General features: G+C 37.1%; 1 protein-coding gene across 3 annotated transcripts in view; it reads left to right on the top strand.

Moving 5' to 3' along the window:
• Positions 1-25,922, top strand: part of TCF12 (transcription factor 12) — a 174,126-nt gene that overhangs the window by 101,359 nt on the left and 46,845 nt on the right. For all 3 annotated transcript variants that reach the window (XM_059823915.1, XM_059823914.1, XM_059823913.1), the window contains exons 7-8: positions 15,325-15,460; positions 18,578-18,630. In XM_059823915.1, coding sequence (XP_059679898.1) covers positions 15,325-15,460; positions 18,578-18,630 — 189 coding nt within the window. The remainder of the gene's footprint in view (positions 1-15,324; positions 15,461-18,577; positions 18,631-25,922) is intronic.

Below are 25,922 nucleotides of genomic sequence, written 5' to 3'. Positions count from 1 at the left end.
CTTACGGTAATGCTGGCCTGCTTGTGGTTCTTCAGCCTGTATCTTTCAGTTTACAGGTTTCGTATGCAAAAATGTATTTACTTTTTAACACATTGTTTCTACCTCCTGTTTAATATCTTTATCAATGATCTGGACGAGGGGATCGAGTGCACCCTCACTCAGTTTGCAGATGACACCAAGTTGGGCGGGAGTGTTGATCTGCTCAAGGGGAGGAAGGCTCTGCAGAGGGATCTGGACAGGCTGGATCGATGGGCCGAGGCCAATTGTATGAGGTTCAACAAGGCCAAGTGCCGGGTCCTGCACTTGGGTCGCAACAACCCCATGCAACACTACAGGCCTGGGGAAGAGTGGCTGGAAAGCTGCCCTGCAGAAAAGGACCTGGGGGTGCCATCTGACAGCCAGCTGAACATGAGCCAGCAGTGTGCCCAGGTGGCCAAGAAGGCCAACGGCATCCTGGCCTGTATCAGAAATGGTGTGGCCAGCAGGAGCAGGGAGGTGATCGTGCCCCTGTACTCGGTGCTGGTGAGGCCACACCTCGAATCCTGTGTTCAGTTTTGGGCCCCTCACTACGAGAAGGACATTGAGATGCTGGAGCGTGTCCAGAGAAGGGCAACGAAGCTGGTGAGGGGTCTGGAGGTCTGAGGGGTGCTTGAGGGAACTGGGGTTGTTTAGCCTGGAGAAGAGGAGGCTGAGGGGAGACCTTATGGCTCTCTACAACTACCTGAAAGGAGGTTGTAGAGAGGTGGGTGTCAGTCTCTTCTCCCAAGTGACAAGTGATAGGACAAGAGGAAACAGCCTCAAGTTGCTCCGGGGGAGGTTTAGATTGGATATTAAGAAAAATTTCTTCACCAAAAGGGTTGTCAAGCACTGGAACAGGCTGCCCAAGGAGGTGGTTGAGTCACCATTCCCAGAGGTATTTAAAAGATATGTGGATGTGGTGCTTAGGGACATGGTTTAGTGGTGGACTTGGCAGTGTTAGGTTTATGGTTGGAGTTGGTGATCTTAAAGGTCTTTTCCAACGTAAATGATTCTTTGATTCTATCATTCTATTCTCTAAATTTGTCAGTGCAGTTTTGAATTCCAGGCTTGCACTGCAATTGTAGATCCTTCTGGGTTGTTTGCTTTGTGAATTTAGTAAATGTGGTCTTCATTTTTCATCCAAGTCACTAATTGAAGAGGTGGAATGATGCCCAAAACAGACGCCTGCAAAGTCTCAGTTAATACATTCACCCAGTGTGGATCATGAGCTGCTAGCTACTGTTTTTTAAACAGCTATGCTCTGTATTCAGCAGTAGTTTTATTTGTCCTTGGTTCCTTAGTTCACCTGTGAAATGTGAAAGTAGCAAAAGCCTTATTAAAACACCTCTTATGCTGTCTGAGAAGGAAGTGAGATTGGTTTTACATAGTTTATTCCAGCTGAATCCGTATCACTTCTTCGTTATCTTCTAGCATTTGCAGTCTATTTCTTCCTGTATTCTTCCAAAAAAGGAAATTTAAATTGTGGGGGGATTACAAACCACTGCTCTTGTTCCTCCCTGAAACAAACCAACCAACCCCATTCTTTTTTAGCCTCTGCACTCTCTCCGAACATTGAGTTTTCAAAGACAGTGGCTAAGGTTTCTGAAATTGCAGGAATGGCAAGAGCCAGTCTTCTGAGTATCTTGTTGGGTACAGATGAATTGAAAATACTTAACTTCTCCAAATACTCTCTAACATGTTCTTCTCTTATCAAAGTTATTTCCATATGTCATTGGTGTAAATTGGTGTAAATTAATAACCTGGTGTGGATGTGTGATGAGTTCTAATTTTTACTTCCTATTAAGTTTCCAGAGGGCTGAAATGAAAGTTTTCAAGACAGCTGTAAACTGAAATGCTTAAGACTCTTACTATTATTTCTCACCCTTTACGGAAAATTATCTTCTAAGCAGTGATTTGTATGGACTGTTAGCTACCTACAGGCTTTATATTTAGGCTGTAGGAGTTAAGTGTGATTTTCAATGAGGCTTAAAAATCGAAGCAACTTAGGTAAAGAAATGTGATTCACGTATAACATTTTATTCACAAGAATGTAAATATTTTATCAACCAGGAAGTGCATACTTCCAGGTTTTATTTCCATCAGGTGTTTTAAGCAAGCCAGAAAGGAGCATCCTAGAGTGTATAGCACTTTGCACTGGGCCTATTCATGCAAATAGCAGTGTTGAATAAGGTAGTTGCATTTGTCTTAAGCTATGTTTTTTATGTGGTTTAGTGTTGTTAAGGTTAATGGTGTATGTGCTTGTCTAGTGCTTTGCAATCAAGTTCTGAATCCTCTTTCTGTTTTGGCTTTATTTGTACTTTACTGCATGCTCTTTCTCCTTCTGACAGGTCTTCAATATATTCTGCACCTTTCCAATTCTTACTGCCTTTTTTTTTCTCTCCGGTGTTTCATAGGGTGTATAGGCTCTTAGTGGATGGGTAAGATGGCAAATCGAGGCTTATGCAGAGCTGGTTTAGATGACTGTCAAAAACTTCTACCTGGACAAAGAATTGACAGCTTTTGGAAAAAAATATAAAAACTATATTTTGCTATCAGAATGAAATGCAGTGCTACATGGCTTGACAAAACATCTCTGGGTCTTCAAATCGGAGGAGGGGGGTTTATTTGTGATTTTTTTTTTTTTTTGTGTGGGATTCCACCATTCCTTTTGGCTGTGTAATTGCAGATTTGGGGAGGGCATCTTTTCACAAATCTTAAATCGTATCTAGATTAAGTTTTCAGAAAGCTTCTTGTAATAAAAAGGGTTTTCTTTACATTTGTGTAATTTAATACTGAAAAATGTAGCTTATGTAGAAGAAACGAGATTAGACTTCAGATATTGAATGCATGACTCCCATTTCCAATATCATCAAAAAGGTACCCAGCTGTCACTGCACATTGCTTTGACAGGTCTGAGCTCTAAGAAAGCCAGGAATCTGCACTGTTTTCAAAGTGAAATTGAGATAAATGTGCAATACATGTGTAGCTGTTAGACTAATTCTTCTAATTGTTTCTGTGGGTCTTCACAGAAGCTAACTTTATCCCCATGAGCCTGTAAGTCCCCTGGCTAATTGGCGGAGAGGGGGGGATGCTCCTTTAGCCTAACAGTGCCTGTTCTCATGTTCATGGCAAAGTCTGTCTCTCCCCACTGGCATCACTAGGCTGAAGATAGTAGATTATTTGTGACTATCCCCTTAATGTTCTGTTTTAATTCTAAACAATCATGCACGAAAAATAGACATCATGGATTTTTTGACATGTGGAGATAACACATTTACCCTCCCTTCATAACAATTTCAAGTCCACATACTATCCCATGCACCAGAATGGAGATAAAATCAAGTGCTAGATGTAATGGATGTTAGGCAAGAACTAAAGAGGCATTCACCAGTTTTTGTTTGAAGCGTAACCTTTCTATAATGAGACGTATCTTAATTTACGGTAGTTTTCTAACTCTAATCTGTATGTTCTATATGATGACAGGACACTGTAAATGTTATAAAACCCATTTAGAAAAAGGTTGCATTGATGATAAGTCTGTAGAGTGCATGAATGCTGGAAGGAGCTATGGATTATATTTATTAAATACGTTTCACTTAGTCTATATAAAATTACATATATATACTACTGTATGTAGTACATTATATATATGCTACTATATTTCATGCAGTATGGAATATATAGTACTACAGAGACAGCATATGAAGAATTTATATGATATTGTGTATACTATATATATTTTATTTAGTAGCGGCAGATGAATTTTTAACTCATTTCTGCTGCTATTATTATGTAAGTTTTGTGCATTTTGGTAATAAATAAGGCTGCTTCAGAATCTTTGTTTTTTGGATGAAGAAAAAAATTCCAACAGAAAGCTGGTCCATCAATGTTACCAGTAATATTGCTATGCCATTTTCCCTTCAACAGCCATCAGCTCTGCTATTACTGTGAAGCTTATGTTAGGTGACTCATTTCGCAGCATATTATTGCATCATTGCAACATGATGTAAGGCACATCAGGCATTATTAAATTAGCCTGAATTTTGCAGTATGACAGTAACATTTTATGCACATTAGCACCATACTTAGTGCTCCTTATGGGAATATATTTCAAGTAAACATATTAGACATAATTTCAGACAACTTTTCAGGTTTTACCAGTTTCTACTTTACCAGGGGAAAAAAAAAAATGCTTCACTGGAATATTAAGACAGATGTAGTAGCCTTTGTGCATCTTCAGAGCACGTTTTGTGTTTCCTGAATTACTTTAAATGTATGCTGTTACTTGGGTAGTACCTTGGAGAAAAAATTAGCTGACTTCTCATTGATGTTAAAGTAAGCTGGACGAAACTCATCCATCTTCCACCTTTGCTATGATTCAACATAGAAACATTCTCCTCATCTGGGTGCCAGTCAGAGAAAGCTAGATTTGTATATGCCTGACTCACTTGTGCTGAAAAATATTACAGAATTTAATACAGTATAGGTACTGAGCAACTGCAATTCATACTGTTGGCTTTTTAGAAAAAATTTTTGACCTTTCTGTGTTTATTGACTTAAGAACAACTTTCTTTACAATTTAATGTGGAACTTTAAAGGTTTGCATCTGCAAATTTAGCAATGTATTAACATATAAATTTACAAGCATGAAAAACTATTTATTAGCTGTTACATCCTTCACAGACTAAAAAGATTGTTTTATTTTTGTGCAAAAACATTTTAAGTCGCTTCTTAACAAAAACACTATAAGAACTTCGAAATAAACTCCAAAAATGCCTTTAGCACCAATTTCTTGGGCAATTTAACAGATGATTGCTTTGGCAAAAGAAATGTTTGCAAGTGTATGTTACACTGCCTTTGCATAGTCAGTAATTTGCCTCTTTCAAATTTAAAAAGCCTTTAAAGCAGTTTGAGCAGAATGCAAATCTAAAGAACAATCCTGCAATGCTGGGGTTAGGAGTATCTTGGAGCACGCTCTCTCTAACAGCTATCTCACAGGTTGAAGAACTGTAATAAGAGTAGAACTCCAGAAATTTGAGTTGTCTAGGAGGAACATGAAAGCTCACTCATATTGTGCATAGGCAAAAATGGCAACTTTTTTGTGTTACTGGTGAGGTGGTGAGGAATATGCAAGGGTGAAAACAAGTATCCTAGTAGGGTGTAGATACCAGCTTGCTGCATAGAGAAAAATTAATAGAACTGAATAGCACCAATTTAAAATTATTTTTAGTATGTTCATAAACTGTATAATTCTAAGATGTGTATATAGTATAATGGAGAAGATTAATGGCTTTTATTTTTTTAGTAAAGCATCAGGTGACATTAAACAGCTGGAATAATAAGCATACAAAAATGTGAATGTTAGGAGGTAAGAGTGTATAAAAATGTATGTGGGAAGCAGAAATGAGATTTACTGACAAAAATGGAAAAGCAAAGAACAGTATGAAAAATGTAATTTGAAATACATGTTTGGTAAGAACAAAAAACTTGAAACTGGCAGGAGCGAAAGAAATGATTGATTGTGAATAGTGGGATAGAGTAGTGTTTTAGTGCTGTCTGACAGCTGAGATGCTGCTTAAAATGTGTAAGTCAAAGAAGAAGCAGGTATTTGTAGCTCATAGCACTTTTAAAATGTGGTTGTTTTTTAAATATGTATGAAAGCTTCTAAACAAGTTTTTCTCAATCCACAGGTGTAGCCCCCAAATAGCAGCATGGCAGCATGCCTCTGGAGTTGCTCCTAGGATGCTTTGCTAAGTTTTTAACAGTTCGTTGCTTTAATACAAGGGCTATTGTACTAGACCATTACTAACACGCTTTACTGTGGCATTATATGTCAAAGAATAGTGAGCATTAGATCTCTTGCTGGAAGATGAAAGAAGTAATGGACAACTGTGTAGGACAAATATATTAGGTGTTTCTTTGTAGGTCCAGTGAGTACTTCGTAGTTTCTTTCTGATGTATGTCTGAAGTCTGCATATGCAAGCCCTCTTGCGCACATTCAGATTTCTGCAGTTTTAGTTTCTTCCTGTAGGAATTCTGTTCATAGCCTGAAACTTTTCTTATTGCTTGTCTCTAAGACTTCTATCCCTACTTGGCTTCCTTGAGAGAAATAATTAGGTAGTTATTATGTGTTGAGGATGTGCCATCTGCTCCTATGATATTGTAGTGTTATTGAAAAGATTAAAAAAAAAAAAACTAATGAAAGGCTTTAAATTAATAGAAAAATGTAAAAGCTTGTCATAGGAATGATTGGAAATAGGCATATTTAGACCACACCTAGGTGGTAGACCGTAGAGGAAGTAATATTGCGGCAAAAGGGATGCTGGAGGGTGGATAATTCTCTCTGGAGAGTCTTAGGCTAAACCTGGTAGCTAGTGTGTCTTGGATCCCTTCAGGCTTTTTTTTTTAACTTCCAGGTTTTGAAATCACATCTTAAAAAAAAAAAAACCAACAACCCATATATGTTATATACACTCTAATGTAATTGTGTACGATAAGGAAAAAATATGCATACTTTAAACACACTAATTATAAAACAGCATAGGTGCTATAGGGGGGCTACCATTTCGTATTTTAAAAACAAAAATTTAGAATTTACTTTGGTGCTAATAAAAGATGTCAGATTGCATCAGCTATGGACCCACAAGGTTTTTTATTTTTTTTTTATTTTTTTTTTTCTTTTTTTAACTGATGTATCTGTTAAACAGCAACAAGAAAGCTCTTCCTGCTCACTGCTGGCAGTGTGTTGGAAGATGCTTTAGATGAATCCTTTCCAGTGAGGCAGGAAAAATACGTGATATTCTGGACCTTTCTTATCTGTGGGGCCTTAGAAAGACTACAAGCAGTGGCACCAGTTGCTTTTCTTCCTTCCTCACATAGTTTTAGAAACAGTATGGAGAACATAATGTCTATTTAAATCCAAGTAATACTGAGTTATGGAAGAATAAAAAAAATTTAAGGCTTGTACATGTGTGGGGTTTAATACCAATATAACTTTAAAGCTGACAAACTGATTTTATTTTGTAAATTTTCTCTTTTTAATCTCCTCTTCTCTGACACCTTTGATATCAGGTGTCTCCCCAAAGCAGATTTTCACAGCTGAGCTATCAATCTCTAAGAAACATGGCTTCTGAAGGAAAGGCTGACACAATGTTAACTGAAGCAGTGACTCTGGATTCTGCCAGCTGATACTGTCTTAAAAGGTTGGGATGGGGAGAGGGATATATAGTTTAAGGGCAGATGGGATGTCCAAACTTGGGTTTATTTTGCTTCATTTTACTTCTCAAGTAAACTCAAGCAATATTAACTTTCTCTTGGTTATGATTTATTAGAAGTGAATTACTTATTGTGCTTTTGGGGAAATACCTCCTGCCTCTCAGCAGATAAGGAGCCTGCAGAACCTTTTTAGAAAGTAAAAATGTACTGGCACAGGCTAGATTTCTTTTTCCAGAGCTGGAGGTGACCACCTGAAGTTAATCAGGGAAGACATCCCCCCAATGAAGTGGGTAGCAGGTGTTAGGAATTAGTTATAGTTGGGGGATGGATGCTATTTATAAAAGGGGAGCAGTTCTGCAAGGAATCATTTTGAATGTCTTAAGCAGACAAACTGTTACTTGTCTTTGCCCTTCTCTTTCTCACACTATTTAGGGGTGGCAAATTTTCTTGTGTCCTTTTAATTTTTGATTGTGTTTGATTGTGTTTAAGGTAATGAATATCCTGTAAATCCATACATGTATAATATCTTACATATTGCTGCATAAGGAAGTAAAAAGCATGTTACACTGTGGAGTGCAGATACAATTTCTTGTATCTATTTTTCTCCGGTTAATCTTCCTGCCTCAGAGCTGGGTGCTTCTCAATTACAAATTTATGGTATTATTGGAGGATGGCGAAAAGATTAGCTCAATTCTCCCAGACACACCTGTCTGTTTGAATGAGCTCGGTTGCCCTTTGGATTTTCTTGAAGTGTTTATTCCTTTTGTCTAAAACTACTGTAGTATGTTGAGCCCCCGTTTACCATCCTTTCTTACTTCACAGGGAGATAAAGTCCCTCCCCAAACTTTGCATCTGCACAGATTACTGCTCTCAAGATGAATACAGGCCCTGAGCAGAATTGGGAAGGGGGAGATAAGAGTGGTGTAAGCAACCTGTTACTTAGCATTTGCTGCTGGGGATGGGCTAGGAGAGACTGTAGCTTGGGCAGGTAGTCAGTGGATGGAAGGGAGCGGTCAGTGGATGGAAAGAAGCACAAGACAGATTTGCCATTTTCATTCCTCTTCCATGGAACTAAACCATCCAACTTGCATTGGTGTCAGTTGTGTTGTGGTGTGCTTTTCAAGATGATAGTGCTCCTGATGGCACAGATTTCTAAAGAGCTGGGAGAGAAGGATAACATTTATTAAGTGGAGGGGATTGTAGCCTAAGATATTTACTGGGCTTGCCTATCCATTTACTAGCACCCTAGTATTGGACTTAGCTTTCACTTGATTGTATGTGAAATCATATGGGTCCTCCATGTTAAGTCCTAACAATTAACTGGTTGCTATATTAATGATAGTTTTTTTTAACCCTCATTATGCTACACATTTTCTGACTTGGTGCTTAGAGCAAGATTTTTCTCTTGGTTGTGTGGGAGAGAAGATGCACAGCTTCCATACCATATACATGAAACATTCTACTAATGGTCTGAAATCTTTTGAAATCATTTTGCTGAAGATGCAGAGGGAAAAACAGATGGAAGGGTAGTTTGAGCTTTATAATATCCTTTATAGTCTGACTTCTGTGAATAAGATTCAGCATAAAATCTTTTATTATAATGTTGACTTCTCATGCTTCTGTCTTGCAATCATAGAGAAAAGCAGGAAGGCTGGTACCAAAAAATTAAAAAGTAGATGAATAACCCCTTAGCTGCTTCTCTTCTGACATTTTACAGTTCTCCACAAACCTTTTGCTTTTGTATAATCACAGTAAGGAAGCTGTTCAAATTACTGTTTTCATAATGTAGCAAAAAGATTCAAAGGCAAAGGGAGGGGAGCCTGACCTGTAATCACAATGCTTAGTAATGCCTTCCTAGAATTCAGTCAGCAACGCAAAAATACCTTGCCTGGGGGATGAGCGAAGACAAGCTGAGCCAGCATAACCGCAGGGACTGGACACCAACATCAGCAGGGTGCCGCTTTTAGAAGTGTAAGACAGAATTTGTAGTCTGGCCAATATGCAGTATCAGTGCAGGGAAGCCTCTGTTGCAAAAGAGAAGGAAGGGACTCATTCAAAATATTTGTATTAATCGGGTGCTTTAAAGCCATTTAGATGCAGAAGGAATACAAAATGTTTCCTTCCTTCCACATTTAACCTTTACTCCTCCCACTGCTTAAAAAAACATATCTGGAATTCTGAATCAACTTCTTTCTTCTCCCTCCTCTGACCCTGTGCTCATTCTCAATATATTTACACGTAAACAGAATTATCCATAGTAGCAGATTCTGCTTAGGTATACACATTGAATAATCAGCTCATGGTGATCCAGAAAAGCTTTGGTGTAAAAAGAGAATATATTGATACCTTGATATTTTTCAGTGTTAACATTAATTGGGAAGACAGTAAACCTAAATGCCTGTTATTTTGTTTATGATGTTGCATCACTTCAGTATTTAGTACCCTAGGTAGCTGTTTTTTACTCCAGTGAGCTAGATTAGCCTGATTACACTGGCAGGATGCAGTTGATGGATGACTGTCATTATCTTCTCAAACCTGCATGATACTTTAGGTATAGGAGATGATAATTAAATTTTCAAGAGACTACTTTGAGATTATAAGATCTGAGTGTTTTTTTAAAATGAGGAATATGTTTGTAATTATCAGCATGTTGTTAGAGGATCCTCTCCTGAGATGTTTTATTAGCAACCCCTGATTTCCTTTAAATTGATCAAGAAAAAATGCTCAAGTTATCATATAACACTTTAGGTGGTGTTTCGGTTTTTTAATTGTGATATGTTCCTCCTCCTGAAACAGACCAAAAATGTATCTGATCGAATCTATTGGTAATGCCTTGAAGATATACAGGTTAGCACAATATATTTAATGAAACCTTGTTTGAGACAAAACACTAGAGAGGATCATAATTAATGCCTCATTTTCTGCCGGTTGCTATTGATTACTCATTCAGGGTCCCTTTGTTCTCAAAATGGTAACACTGTATTTCACATTACTATTTGATGATATTCTCAGGATGAGATTCTGTAACAACATGCTGATAATTGCAAACATATCTCTAGAATTTAAATTTAAAATGAATTTACATCATATGTCGGTGTTTTTCCAAATTCAGCTCCTATTTTGGAGTGCATATTCATTACGGTTTACAAAGATTGGAGACTTGAGTAAAGTGAGATTCAACACTTTGTATCTTGGTTATATTTTTGGCTTAAACTGCATGACACGGAACTCAGGTGAATGGTCTTTTTGCAACCCAAACCTCTGTACTGTACTAGTATCTCACAGAACAACTATTTGTTTTCCTTTGGAATCACAGTAGCAACATACACAAGTTAGGTGGGGAATTCTGCAAGTTTTGTTACATTCTTTTAAACTAGCTCGTGCAAATTGTCAGGTTTATCTATCAGGCAAGACACGCGAAATATTAAGACACATTATATCCATGCTTGTAAGTCATCCAAGTGGCTCACAGAATAAAAGGACGTGTACGTGAAACTTTTACCCAGTGCAGTATTTCAAGTTTACAGTAAGGCAAGAAATGCATTTACTATCTGCTTTACGTAATTCTGAGAAATAGAGAAATGCCAAGTGAGTTTGTTTACGACTGTGTGGCGGGATAACGGAGGGATTTGATTGAGATGAGTGCTTGTTGCATTACTTTACTTTTACAAAATAACGTATCTAAGCTCCCAATTTTTAACTGATCACTTAAGTACTTATTTAATTTTTTTAAACTTTAGACAGTTTTCCTGCCTTAAATAGGGACAGCCTGACTCCTGGGACTCAAAGCATAAACTTTTTGAAAAGAAAACTAATGCAAAAACCTAGGAAAAATAAAATCTAGTTGACTAGTTTGGGGGTGGGGTGGGTGTGGGTGTGTTTCAAGATAGAAGTTTGCAGTTGGTAAGTTGCCGCTCTCATTTCTCTGCCAAGGCAGCCTGCCTCATTATGCCAGCACAATGGCCCTGTCATAATCGGTTGCATATAATGGGCTAATGCTTTTATTCTCAACCATATTATTCTTTTGATTGGAAATAATGAATAATGTAAAGGCATAACGTTGTATTTTGATGGAACTATTGAATAGTTTGTGGCTACACTAGGAAAATCTGAGTTCTTAAAGTGTTTGCTGATACATTGGCATTTAAAAATGAATGTAAATGAGATTTAGACTAAGAAGCACAAGGCTAACATACATTTTTGAAAAGGTAAAACCTTATATACTGTAGTGTAGTGCATGGAGTGTGTTTGTTAAAAATGTTTGTGTATTTTGCAGGATAGCTTGGCTTTCCTATCTACGTACAGCCTAAACACTGGAGAGCTGCAAGGAATATTGCAGAAGGACATCTGTAGGCCTTTAGTTGTCCACATTTCTTTTTTTTTAGTATCAAAGTAAGAAAATCAAAGAAGTGTTTACCAACATATTAGAACTCTGCTGGCTGGTGTCCTAGAAGTTCATTGAAGGCAGAGCGATATTTTGGCATCAAATTGTATCTTTGGAAGTCTAAAGATTCATAGAGTTGGGCTGGGAAAAGAAAACTTCCAAAGTAGTTAAACTCTTTCTTACTTCTATGCTCAAATTCTTTGAAAGAATCAATTTAAAAACAATTTTAAAATATGTTGAGTAAGGAGCTTTTTTTATTTCAGGCATACCTTTTTGATACAAGCATATGGTTGATTAGCTTGTTAGTTTGAATGGAAGCTAACTTCGCATGCACGTAAGTGCAGCTGCAATATAAAGTAACTTGTTTTCTGTGACAAAGGTGCATAAATACACCCATGCCCATATGTTGATACGATTCTTTTCCCCCCGTCTCACCTTTGCGATGTTTGGATAGATGACTCCCCTGCATTTCATTTTTATGAGAATACTCATACATAGGAAAAGGACCCCTTCAAAGCATTTGTCTAGATAGTGGCCCTTGTAAAAGCCTTTATTTTTTGGGTCAGGCCATGCCATTTCCCCTGAGGCTGTCAAAACTGTTTCTTGGTTTTGCTGAAAGGTATAAATTTGAAAAGTAAAGCAGTCATGTTTACCTCTTTTTCTCTGTTCTCTTTGGAATCACACTTGCTGTGTTCTTAGTGGATTGTGATAAAAGCCTTTTATTTTGTTTTCTTTTTTTTTTTAGGTTGGTTATTCTTGTTTATTTTGAAGCTGGAAATATGCCTTATAAAATCCAAAGAGAAAATTTTTTAAGGGTGATGCCTGTTTATTTATAACAGTAATGCAGACAGGACTCAGCAGCATTCAGGAGAATAACCAGTCATTGATTATTCTTTAGTAATTGGATTTGTGCTTGGCAGATGAGGTTCGGAGTGAGCGTGAACGTTCTCTGTGGAGAATGCTGCAAACTATGTATGTAAGTGATCCGCCTCTGTGCAGGGACCTCGGGCACTTAGTCAGGAGAAGCTTGGTGCTGATAATACAAAGCTTTTTTGCTATTCTCAGTGGTATTTTTGTATTCCTTTCTTTATCAGATGCCCTTAGGAAAGGATCAGTCCTAATCAATATTGCTTCTCAATTGGTTCAGACAGGCAGAAAAATCAATAAGCTGAACTAATGACATCTATTTTTATTTTCTTTTGGAAGACTGAGGAACAATTATAAAATTTTAAACAGATGCTTCATTTGATTGTGAGAATGGTAGAAGAGGGTTGTGGGTTTTGGTGGTTTTTTCTTTTGTTGTTTGTTTGTTTGTTTGTTTGGGTTTTTTAATAAAAAATTCTTACCCAAACACAATATAGGTCAGGAAACTTCTTCAGAGTGTGTTGCATAGCTTGAGATTTACTGGGTATGTATGTATTGCTTATACACTTCATGTTGTTGTAGTAGCCTGCTGCTTTGAAATTCAGGGTCCGGTGAAAATGTCGAACTGGAAGGCTTTGGACAAAAGCAAGGGTGGCAAATATCATGAGGTAAATGTTGGAGGTTAAGTCTGGAAAAGATATAGAAACATGCCTTTTGGAATGGCTTGGTAGAAGTGAATTTAAGAGTTTTTACTGTGTTGTGGTTTTTTTCTTTGTCATCTTCCTCCCCCTCCCCCTTAATGACTGGAGGAACTGAGGAACTAAGAACCCTCCCACCCCTTTTTTGGAGGTGTCTGTACAGATCCTGAATCCCTGCCAATGATCTGGAGGAGATGCTGGGGGGGGATCGGGGAGGGTTGTCTTTAACATGAATGGGATGTAGTTCCTCAGGGTGTTTGACAGCTGCTCTGAGCGAGCAGGGGCTGGACTAGGTGAACTCCAGAGGTTCCCTGCCCGCCTCAGCGGTTCTGGGTCTCCGTGAGTGGGACCTTGCTTTAGCGACTTGAAATGACAACTATCACAATACGTCCTCCCCTTCCCCATGGGTTATGTAGAGAAGTTTTCTTTCAGTCCTGGGTATTCTTGGGCTAAGCACAGAACTGGTTTCATTTCTTCTTTTGGACAGTGTTGGTTTGGAGGAACTGCTTTTCACAAAACGCTGCCGAGGGTTCCTGCACAGTGTTCACCACTAAAACTCTAATAAATGCTTAGAATAACAACTTTGCTAAATTCAGACTTATACTATGTAAGCCAGATACTCTGATAATCATGTTTTCTGCAAAACAATAAACTCTTAACTGTTTGTCAAAGGCAAAATTAGCAAATGTTGAAACAGTCTACAAGCAGATATCCCCCCCCCGGTATTTTCTGTATACTTTGTTTAAAGATCACCTCACTCCTTATAAGGGTATCTCATTTCAGTATGAGTTTTATATTAACAATTCTGATTTGAACACTTTTATTGTAAGAATAAGAATGGAGAAATTGAGTTGAGGGAAAACTTCTTATTTTTATGCCTTAACATTTTTATTAACTTAGTTCTTCAAACTGTGTCATAGATTTGTAAGAAATAGTTAACACTTCTGGGTCCTCCTTTAGTTTGTAATGGAGTAACTCTTTCACATTCCACTCTTTTGAATTAAAATATAAGATTTTCGTGCTCGAATTAGTCATCAGACAAGTAAAAGATAGAAATTTCAGTAGCGATATGAAGCAAAAACCATTTATCTGAGAAACCCACTTGAGGGTATTGCTTATTTTATATATAGTCTGTAATTTGATATGAACTCTGGATTTTCTGCTAATCCCAGTGCATTGCAAATTAGAAGGGATTTAGTACCTTGCTGAGAGCCAGGTGTGTTAGCCTCACTTTTCACAAGTTATCACACCGAAAGAACCAGCTGGAATGATATAATGTAATCCAAAAAAATACATTTGTTTATGAATGAGGGTATTTAGGCCTCGGAAGGAAGGGTGAGGAGAGCCTGGAGCAGTGGGCTGCTGTAGCCCTAGAAGGCAACAGCGCTAGAGTGGTTCCTGCCATGATCCAGTCTGCAAGCGTAGTATCAACCATGTAAAAACTATGTTCTCATAAATCACCAACATTCATTTCAGTTTCACAGAAGAAATGGAAATAACGTGAGGCTAAACAATATATAACGCACTCGTTAAGTGTTAAGAATGTTTCTGTATTTACTCCATGAAAAGGGAACAAAAAAGGGGAGGGTTCAACTAGATTGTTGGTTTGAAGTTTTTAAGTCATAATTTTTATGATCTGTGCATTAATCTAATCTTTTATCTCTTGTCTGCGTTTGATTTTTTTTTTTACAATTGTTCCATGTTTTTATGAATGTAATAGTCTGGATTTCTAAGTATGTGCTAAAACCTAATGTCACACTATAAACTTAGCAGTTTTTATCAATTATGTTTATATTGTGTAATACAAGAGGTGTTACATTGCAAACTAAAAGTATTATGATTTTTGTTTAGAATTTAAGTATGAATTGATTCTTTCAGATGTTTTAAACTGAAATGGTTATGGTTTTTTGGAGGCTCACAGCCAAACTTGCTCTGCCTTTCTGAATTATGCTATGGTATATTGTCTGAATACTAATTTTAAAAAGTCAACGTTTTTTTGAACGCTAAGACCTTCACTGAAAGCCCAGTAAATTCCTATGAATGCCAAGAGCAGAATGTGCGGTTAACAGTTTGTTAGCCTGGTATATTAACAGCCGAGTTGTTATAGTAGTATATATTATATACTTTTCTCTATATATTTTGCAGTCTAGTCTGCTTCGGTCAGATATGGGGCTTGGAAGTCCAGGTCAGCTGTCATCCTCGGGAAAACCTGGAACACCCTACTACCCGTTTTCTGGCACAAATCAACGCCGAAGACCACTTCATGACTCACCAGCTCTTGGTGAGTAATATAGACAGTTTTTAAACTTTTGTTGATGATGCATTTCTGCAGACTTTATTATTCTCTTTGACAGTTCATTTTATATGCTGGAGATTGCACTGTACTGAGCAATTCAAATTACAGCAAACTGCTATATAAGAGATAAACCAGAATTATTAACATTTTCTTTGAGATGCTAGTCTGGATTCAACACTGGTCAGTATTGCTTATAAAACAAACAAGAAACTCCAATAAACCCCTTAATTGCAAAAGCAATAATGACAGATGGATAGGAGCTGATGACCAGCTGAGTGCCCTTAACCCATGCCATCATTAACTCCTGGAAATGCCTGACCTTGAGGTCATTACCATTATTTAGTAGGGGAAAGACACAAAGGGGAAACAATTATCCTTTTATATGCTAAAAGTAACTTTATTCAGGGCAATATATAGTTAGTTGTAATTGGTTCAACATGCCTTTAAAGTTCTTAGCAATTTTAGACTAGTAGTTTTATCCTAAAATCAAACTGCCTTGCAAAATATGCAGGCAGGAACTTGCTTTAAAATTGTTATAATCCTATGAGGGTATTAATATTTTATTCTGGAGATACTTAGAGATAAATAGAATTTTCCTATTCAGTCATAGTCAGTGGTAATATTTCATAGCTGTAAAGACTTTCTGTTGAATGAGGGAATCAAGAATGAGCCAGCTGTTCTATCGTTTCTGCTATAAGACTATCCTGAATAACTGGGTGTGCAAGTTTTAAAACATTGGTTTTGGTCCAAAAAGAGACTAACCTGATATTCTAGTTTAAAAGCTACCATATTTCAATGTTAGCATGTTATGTCATTAGGATTACCCTAGTTATATGTTTGTTTTTTTAATGCCCTTCATTCTGTATAGCACTTCTGTTCCATAATAAAATCGTGTTTGTTGGAACCGTAAAACTTAAACCATACTTCAGCCAAAATAAGATTTCATCAAATGCAAATTGTTTCTTGAAGTAACTTCAGTATTAAGTAGAACCGCAAACTTGTTGGGCATTAAAATAGTCCTGAACGTGCTTGAAATGTTTTTTTTAAATCTTTAATTATAAAAATATGACTTTGGAACTTCGTGTGTGTGTGTGTATATAGAAGTATGTATGTATTTTAAAATAGCATTTTTCTATAACTTTTTAACCTTTTGTCAAGACAACTGCCATTTAATCTGGGGTTGTCTTTCTTTACAGATATTTTTGTAAGTATTCATGTTCCTCAGAATATGAGAATCAAACGCAGAAGTTCCTTAGATCTGTTTCAGAAGAGGAACAGTCTGAGGAAATTTCAGTGAAATTGTTTGCCGCTTGGAAGGGTGTTTGAACTTTAATAGAAAAGAGTTGGGTTTTTAAATTATTATTTTTAGGTTTTAGTCCCCATTGAATGGGTTTCGGTGAGAAACTAATAGTAACCTGCTATGATTTTGAGTAATGGGGGGCTGTTAGAGCATGACTTTGGGTGCTGGACAGAGAGTGATACTGACGTGGGCAGAAAGGTTATGGTATGAAGCAGTCATTGAGGAAGAATCCTAAATGAGATTGTCTAATTTCAATTATGTACTTGAATATGTGATTAAGTCAGTTTCTTGTGCAAACTATATAGAGTTTGGTGAATTCCAGATATTATTAAATTAAACAAAATGAAGCTAAGTGTGGTGTTTTCTGAGTAGTACTCCTATTTATTTTTTTTCCTTGAAAGAGGAGCTCAGGGGGTATAAACCTGTTCAAACTGGTAACAGCATGATATTCCTCTTTCTGTCATGTCTGAATCTGGGGGACCGTAACCCGGGACATGGCAGGTGGTAGTTACAAATTTATAGAAATGCTTTTTCCAGAAATGCTGGGAAATGGAAGAGAACTTTTATCTCGAGTCTTGTTTCCAACGGCTTGAGAAAGTATGTCTGAAATTATTTTTTTTATTTCCAATGGACTAGTTAAATGTTACAAAACTGCTGCTTGAGAATTTAAAGCAGAGTCAAATTACAGCCGTTTTATCCCCAAGAAGGAGTTGCCTGACCAGGATTTTAACAAACTCTCTTTAAATTTGCTACTGAAGTTCATTGAAACCAACCAATGTTCCCTTCAAGGTGACACTTTGAGTGCAGCGTAAACATTTCTTCCAGAAGTCCTTTTATTTTCTTTTCCAACGTGCCCTATGGGGAATGATCAGAGTAAAGATACCCAGCAGATAGTCTCACCTTATCTCACCTTTATCTTGTCATATCGTATAGTAAAATTGTGATTAAATGTTCTGAATGAAAATAGAAAAATAGGAATTTTGTGTTTTAATTGAAGACTCAATCAGTCATCTTTAGAACTGGTAATCTTGCCAGATACTCGTCTTCAGAACATCAGTTAACTTCTAATTTGCATGCATACTGTTCAGATTAATTTTATTAGCAGCTGACTAAACTAGATCAGATTCTTGACTTAGGTAGTGAAATTGCTGGGTACTTTTGTGATGTTCCAATAATTATTGGTAGAAGGAAGCAGGTATCATACTTCCAACTTTACTATTACATGCACGTTTGAGTAGTAGTGCCTTTATTACTCAAGAAAAGTAATTAGGTCATTAGATTTGCTGTTTATTTACAACCTTGGTATAGTCTAAAAGCTATAGAAGTTTATGTCATGTTAGTATTTTTAGAGCAGAAATCATACTTTTAACATGTTATAAATTCCTTTTTGATAGTTCTATCTTTACTCTGAAGTGCAGAAAGGGAAAGCATTTCTCTCACCAGTCAGTCCCCTTTTCCTCATGTATCTCAAAATCTTACTTTGTTTCTTAGCACGTATATAAGGGCATCAGTGTGCCCTCCAGTGTTAGTGTTCTTAGGAATAACTGCTTTCCCGATGGAAAGAATTGAAAATAATTACTTAGCAAAGCTTTATTTTAGAGAACAACATCGGTATGTTACATATTTAAGCATATGTTCCTATTGATGGGGAAAGACAAATTTCACTGGCACAGAATAAAGAAATGCGTTAAATTGGAAAATAAGAAATCCGTCGTGGAAAGAAAAAACTGTATAGCGTAGCTATTTATTGTTTTTCATCTGTAATGTAGCTACTTGATGAAACATTGTTTTTCTGTGTACAGATCCTCTACAGACAAAGAAAGTAAGAAAGGTGCCCCCTGGTTTGCCGTCCTCTGTAAGTACTACGTTTTTTACTTACAGTAAACTAATCGAGCTCAAATTGCACTCTCTTTACCTGACTTACATACAAATCCTTTAACTTCAGCATTAGGAAGGCTCTGCTGGACATGAACAGCTAGACTAGGTAATTGGGAGTGGTTCTGGAGGACTAAATACGCATTTGATGTGGAATTTTTAGATTTCGTAGCAGTGATTTGTAGCTTGCTCATGTGCTCCTACCCACTTGTCCCTGTCATTTGAATTCCTCTCTTGGGAAGAGAGCTGGGCCAGGAGCTGTCAAAGAAGATCTCCTGTACAGGTCTTTTGATGTTTAATTAGTCATTATGTTGCTGAACAGGAGGACAGACAGAGATTAATAGCTGAGAATCTTAGAAATTTACATTTGTAATAATCCCAGTGGAGCTGAAGACATTAAGATTCGGAGGACATGTACAGCTCAGCTTGCCTCAGTAGGACTGAGGTTATTAATATGCATAAATCACCGAGTCAGATGTTCATTGTGAAGCCCTGGTGGATTTTAAAGCCTTCATTAAGCCTTTCCTAACTTCAGCCTAGCATCAGGAAAGCTTTCAAGCAACTAGTTTGTTGATCCCTCTTTGCTTGAAAATTTATCCTTCGAGAATAAAGGGCTTTGATGAAAAAGGTTGGAAGGGTTTTGGTGGAAAAATCATTAATGGCTGTGATAATCTAATGCTATAGGGGTGTTTTGTGGTATTAAATATGCTTTATTCTTAAAAGCAAGAAAATTGTTTATAAACGAATCTGCATTTAAAAATCCACGTGAGGTGAAAAATCCCCAGTGAAGAGAAGGACAGACTTATTTTTCCCCTGCTCAGAACAAACAGGAGGGGAGGGGGAAGCTCCGCTGCCTTGCGGGGTACATCTCTTTGTTGTGTAAATGGATGTTGGGCTTTTATTTGGCAGTACTTAACACATGGGCGCAGGTGCACTGGGATGAGTCATAACTCAAAGCCGGATAGGCTGAATAGAGCCTACTGCTCAGGCAACAGGAATACAGTGGGAGCGAAATGGGTCTGAGCTTTTTGTTTGGTGTTGAGTCTGAAGTACGGATGGTGTCTTCTCGTCCTTGCCTCTCCCCTGTTCTCTCCTCCCTCTCCTTCCCTTCTCCCTCCCCCTGCTCACCGCGATAGATACAGAAACCGGGATCTGAAACCCTGTCTTAACCGCACTTCCAGATGGAGCTGAGATAGTACAGACAGCCTGGGGCAGCTGTGCTCTCAACCTGCAGCCTACCTGGAAGCCAGGATTGCAGCTGCAGGCACTCTTAAAAGCTTTTGCTTGCATAAGCACTTGGGCCCCACTAGAGGCTGAATAGCTGCTTGATAAACAAAATGAACACAATGCCTCAAATCATTATTCCCGAGGCCAGGAATATTCTTCTTCTCCCCCCCCCTTTCCCCCCCCCTTCAGCAGCAGCTAAAAATAGTTGGGCAATTTACATTTTAACAGTTGCGTGTTATGTAGGGTGGCTTTACAGTCTAGCAGATGATTTCTGCTAGATTAACAAAAATATATTTAAAATGTCAAAGAAGCTAAAACACATAGCAGTGCAATTTTCATGTAATTTATTACTGTAATTCTAGGCGAGTAATAAAGCTTACATTACATGTTTAATATTTAGTAGCGTCAGCCAGGTAGAGAGATCATTTTAGCGAATGAAAAATTTCTCTCATTTCTCTTACCAGGCTTTAATTTTAAGAAGCAGTATTTTTCAAATGGCTTTCGTTTAATTCTCCTTCTGTGAGAATAGTGGGAGACAACAAAATGCCTATACATTTTATTTTTATTAACATTGTACCAATCTGCACAATAAAGCGCAGTTACTGTGAATAATCAATGGTTTCAATGCTGCAATTTTTAAGTATTGTTTCTCTGTGTTTCAGTGCTGAATAGAGCCTTGAAGTAAAATGACTTATTACAAAAAAGTGATATATTATGTGTCTGCAAGATGACACAAAATTCAATTTCACAGAGCATCATAGGAAATTTAAATTGAGTAGATAATTATATAAGTGTTGTCTTTATTTTAAATATACCTTGGTGAGAAGTCAGAATGTGTTGTGGGAAAGTTAAAAATTGATTTAGCTAACAGGTAGTGCAGAGAACTTTAATTACAATACGGAAAGTCGCAAGAAAGATGATACTTAATATTATTACACAAATCTGTATTTTTTTAGTTTTTCAGTTTCTAAAAGATTGTTTTCTGCAATGTTTTTGTGTTAGTATAGGGCTACCATGCCAATGGATACTCAACAGTAATTTAATTTCCTAGATAACTGTAATTTAGTAACAATCTTTTAAGAAATAATGATTTTAAAAAAAAAAATCTTCCTCTAGTTTGTTTCTTTTTCCTCTTAGATTTGTATGGTATTTTCTGAAATTACTTGCTTTGAGGTTTATCTTTCTTCATGTGTTCTTATCAGGGCCTAAAGTAAAAATAGTTACAGAGAAAAGTGCTAACGAATTGTTTAGTTACTTTCTGGAATGCAACTCAATCTGAACTTGTCCTGTTACTGTAAAAATTAAATGCACTAGGCAAACGCATTTTTTAATTTTCCTGTCATAAGTTGCTAAGTGGTGAGTCATTGCCTAAAACATTTTGAATGTTGTCGTGCAAGCATTTATGTTAAACTACAACTACTAAATTTGAAGCCTTGTGGTGAGGATAGAAACTAAAAAATTCAGTGGTTTATTTTTTCTCACTGTTAGCTCAAGCCAGGCCTGAGTGAACAGGAAGATTGAGGTGCCATTTATATTATAGCGGGGGGGGGGGGGGAATACTGTTCAGTGAGTTACATTATCCTCAGAGATTCCAAACTGTTGTGTTTCTGAGAATTTTTCTGATTATAGGAGTTAACCTTAACTAAGCCAAGAAACTACTTAAACTCATGTGACTTGAAACCAGTTGTAACTAATCGGTGGGACTGAGTTAGGAAGAGCGGAGTGTCAGGGTTTTCAGAGCTGTTCGGTCCGCAGAGGGAGAAGAAAGACAAGTAAGGCTCACTCAATCTCTCTCACAGGGAGATTGCCATCTAATTATGGATGGGCTATGAGCAGAAACGTACTATTTACATGTGGAGTCAGAAAATATTTCAAACTAATATTTATGATTAGTACCACAGTCAGTAGCTATCATGAGGTCATAATTCTAAGAAAAATAGTGTGAATATCTATCATAATTCTTTTGCCATTTAATTAGTCTCATATCAGAGAAATAACCTGAAATATATCATGTCTGTTGATTTTTGTTACGGAAAACCAGCTGTGACACACAGGCATAAATATCTGATTGTTTTCTGTGTAGTGCCATTTCTAATAACTATTTTGAGTATTTTAGACTTTCCACAGTACCTGAGATATTAAACTTCAGATTGCCACTTATTTAATAAGAGATTGTCGAATGAGTATTTTCTAATACCAGAGATCTCTTTCTAAATTCAAACTCATTACATTTTTGAATACCTTTAAGACAATTTATAGCTTGATTATAGGGGTTCCTCATATATCAACCTCTATAGTCTGTGCATAGTCCATGGGTGCTAATTTATTGCAAGAATTCTTTATGAAGCAAAGCTAGAAAAAACTTGGTTTGTATGCGTAGAACAACCTCCCAAACATTTAAGGCACTTTTCTTTTTGGTATCATGCTAGTCTTTTAAGACCGAGCTTGAGAAATACATTTCAAGAGATGTCTCATAAAGATACCAATGGTACCAGAGGAAAAATAATAGATCTTAGTCCCTTCTGTGCTCCTGCCTTCCTCCACCCCTCCCAAAGGGTAAAAGGAGATTACTTGAAATGGTGGAGTGGAAAGGATCCAGTCCTCTGAATGTTTATCTGAAACGCAGTTTTTGAGACTTGAATGTTTAGATTGTATTAAAAATAATGTAACGTCCACCACGCTGAGTGGACTTCCATTAGAGAATTATCCTCAATATTAGCAAGTTCAGTGTGTATTGAAGTAGCCTGGTGTAAAGCAACATCCTTGGAATACTTTTGTGAAGTCTGTGGCTCTGAATAAAAACTTTGGAGCATCCTGGGTAGGTACTTTGTGTGATGTTTAACTGACTGTGATGTTGTGTTTAACTGACTTTCTAGTGGGACTTTTTTTTTTGTAAGATTTGTTCCCACTGGCCAGAAATGGTGTCAAAATGTAAAAAGCAGCATTTAGTTTGTTCAGAGCTGTTCTGAATTGCCTTGCGCAGTCAAGTGATACATTCAGCTGTCACTTGTCTTTAGTATCTAACACCCTCAAAGACAGCAGTAATTCGCCTGACCCTTGCCTCTGATGCTGTGCTGTGTTTTAGAAGGCCATTTTAAATAACACAACTGAGCAAATAAATCCTTATGGATAATGCAACATAGAACTTGCGATGTCTTCCATCTTCCCTTCTTCTGTTTTATGCTCGTTCTTTGGTCAGCTGATTCAAGGGACTTGAGGCATACTCCTTTCTAAGCACCATGTTCATCTGTGAGCTTGAACAACAAGCAAAGACTTAAAACATCCAACCTCTAAATTATGTTACAAACCAAGTGAAAGTGTTTCTTTGAGATTTTGTTTATTAAGGAAAGACCTGGTTTTCTGGTTAGATTATTGTAGGTTTTTTCAACATGGTCTTTATTTGAAATCTATCTGAGAACAGCAGTAACCTCAGATTACAGCATCCATCCCACCCACTCTTTGCTATATGAGAACATTTAGCTGTCATTGAACAACTAAGCAGTCCATTGCAAAGTCCTGCTGTGAGAGTTCAGATCGAGCTCTCACTGAATTAGGGTGAAGGTACTTAAGTAACCCTCTCAACAGCATTTATTTTTATTGCAATCAGATAATTTTTCTAAACTAACTATCCTGTCATGTGACTGTGGTGAACTATTGTGAGGTTGCTTAATTGAGAGATCTTTGCGAAAATCCTTCATATACATATATGAGGGATATTTAATGATGTCAAATTATTTCTTTGTGTTTGGATTTACTAGAGATACTTTATTTTTGAAGTTTTCACAACACAGCAAATATGAGCATATTAGATGCTCTTAAATTAGAGTGTAGATCTGCATAAAAGAACCTTAAATCTGTGCATAGTTCTAAAACTGTTATCTGAAAAAATAACATGACTGAGTTGCAGCTTGTGTAATTTAGAAAGAAGTTACATGGAATTGCTGCAACTTCTGCTTTACCTCAAAGATTAATGTGTCCATTACCGTAAATTAGTGTGGTGTTTTATAACAAAAGATAAGGATAAAAGCTTTTTTGAAGATTATTTCTTGATATCTTTTGCTTGATAATACTTGTGGGTTTGGTGGAAAGGCTTTTATAATCGCTGAAGTCAGCTGGGAAAGTAGTGAGCAATGTTGTGTTGCTAGACTTTTATGTGCTGTTGAACAGAGACGTTTCCTTTCGGTTGCTTGCTCAGCCCAAATGTTGGGCAGGTTGCTTTGCCTGTGACCCTGCCGTTGGCCAGAAATGAGCAATACAAAAATGATTGCTTTTTCAAAAGAATGGTACTGAAATTAAAGCACTGCATGATCTTTAAATGAAATTTCAGGTGAAGATGTGTATTTTACACACTGAAGCGAAGAAATTGAATTAAATTCTCTCTTGTTTTAGCGCCACGGAGTTTCTTGTGATGTCAAGACTTAAAGAAAGCAAGTTGTACAGTCTTGGAGATTTAGTTATAGGATTTCTTACCCTTTGCACTGATAGCTAGGATTAGTTGTCAGCGATTTTTCTTTCTGTAGGGGAGTAGTAGGCGGATTCCTGACTGTGGATGACAGAAGGATTGCTCGTTTGGCTTTTGATAGCTCACTCGGCTTTATTTGCAAAACAGTTTTTCCAAGCAGCAAGGTGGAGCACAGAAGAAGGGGAGAGATGCAAGGAAGTATATTCTGAGGCACAATTAGCTCTCTGCATTTTGACATGCAATCTTCTAAAGCTTCTCTGACACTGAATTATTTAATAAATTCCAAAAGTGTGTGTGCATTGGTGCTTTAGGCTGGGCGCAGGTTTTGCCTATGGAGCCACCTACAGGGAGGTCGCCCGGGTGCCGGTGTGGCTGCACGGCTTTGGTGAGGGGAGAAGGTGAAAAACGCGCTGTACTTCAGTAATGAAATAAAAGTTAAATGATACTAAGGTTGGACCAGCAGAGGGACCCCTTAATCACTTTTTAATTTCTCAAATACATTTTCTTGGCCATATTGAGTTGATGTGAAAAGATTCGTAATGCAGGTAGGCTTCTGCAGGTTTCAGTAACACAGCCTTGTGCATTCACGTCAGGTTTTAAAATTCTTTTAAGGTCTATACACTTTTTTAGGTTGGCTAGGTTTTTAGCATGTTTGGGGACGATTATAACCTGGCTTCTGATGGGACAATTTATTGCTTCAGGATAGCAAACATGTTTGTTTACTTTTTCATGCAGATCTGGGCAGTTAAGACCTTCATATAGAGGCTTTCAAAGCTTAAGTACTTAATATTTTCAGCAAAATAATAAATCTTTCTGAATTTGAGCAGTATCCTATCAATGTTGTATTTGAAAGATTTTGAAACAAATCTTAAAACCTCCTCAAATTGTTTTGTGTTTGACTTTGAAAACTGTGATATACAGCACTTTTTTCCTCGTTCGTTCCATTCTAGTAAAATATTTATGTAAAAACTTAAACATCTGAAATTCAGTATTGTTTGGAAAACTACTGAAAGAGAAACTTCCTACCTGTAGTTTCCAATTAAAAAAAAAAAGTTATCTATTTTTTACCCATATCTGTCATAGGCAACTGGATTTTTTTTGCAAACAACAAAAAAACCCCCAACCAACAACAAAAAAATCCAACAACCATCCTCCAAACAGCCCCAAAACCTTGTAATATTGCTAGGTAAAAGTAATAGGTAGCAATTAATTTCATTAGTATTTGTTGTCTATTCTCTATCCCTTCAAACTGTTCCCTCTTCCCTGGTTAAGTAACATGAATGTTAAATGGGAAGTTAAACCTTTCAAACAGGAAAACCACCAAACTATTTTCACTCTTGCATGATAAGTTAAATTAATTTGCTTAAAACGTCTTCCTTTGGATATTGTGTGGGTTTTGCCTATCAAATTTAGTCCACTGGGTTATTTTAAATTGTCTTCCATACAGTTAGTCTGCTCTGTCTCTGCTGAACAGCATACTTAGTGGTTGGTTAACAACGGAAGGCTTAATTTCCAGGACTTTAAAATAAATTAACATTTACTTAACTGATGAATTTAATAGAGGACAGTATAGTAAGTGATGT

This window comes from Gavia stellata, chromosome 13 (assembly GCF_030936135.1).
Source record: "Gavia stellata isolate bGavSte3 chromosome 13, bGavSte3.hap2, whole genome shotgun sequence".
Taxonomy (NCBI): Eukaryota; Metazoa; Chordata; class Aves; order Gaviiformes; family Gaviidae; genus Gavia; species Gavia stellata.
This window is presented reverse-complemented; position numbering and strand designations above follow the sequence as displayed.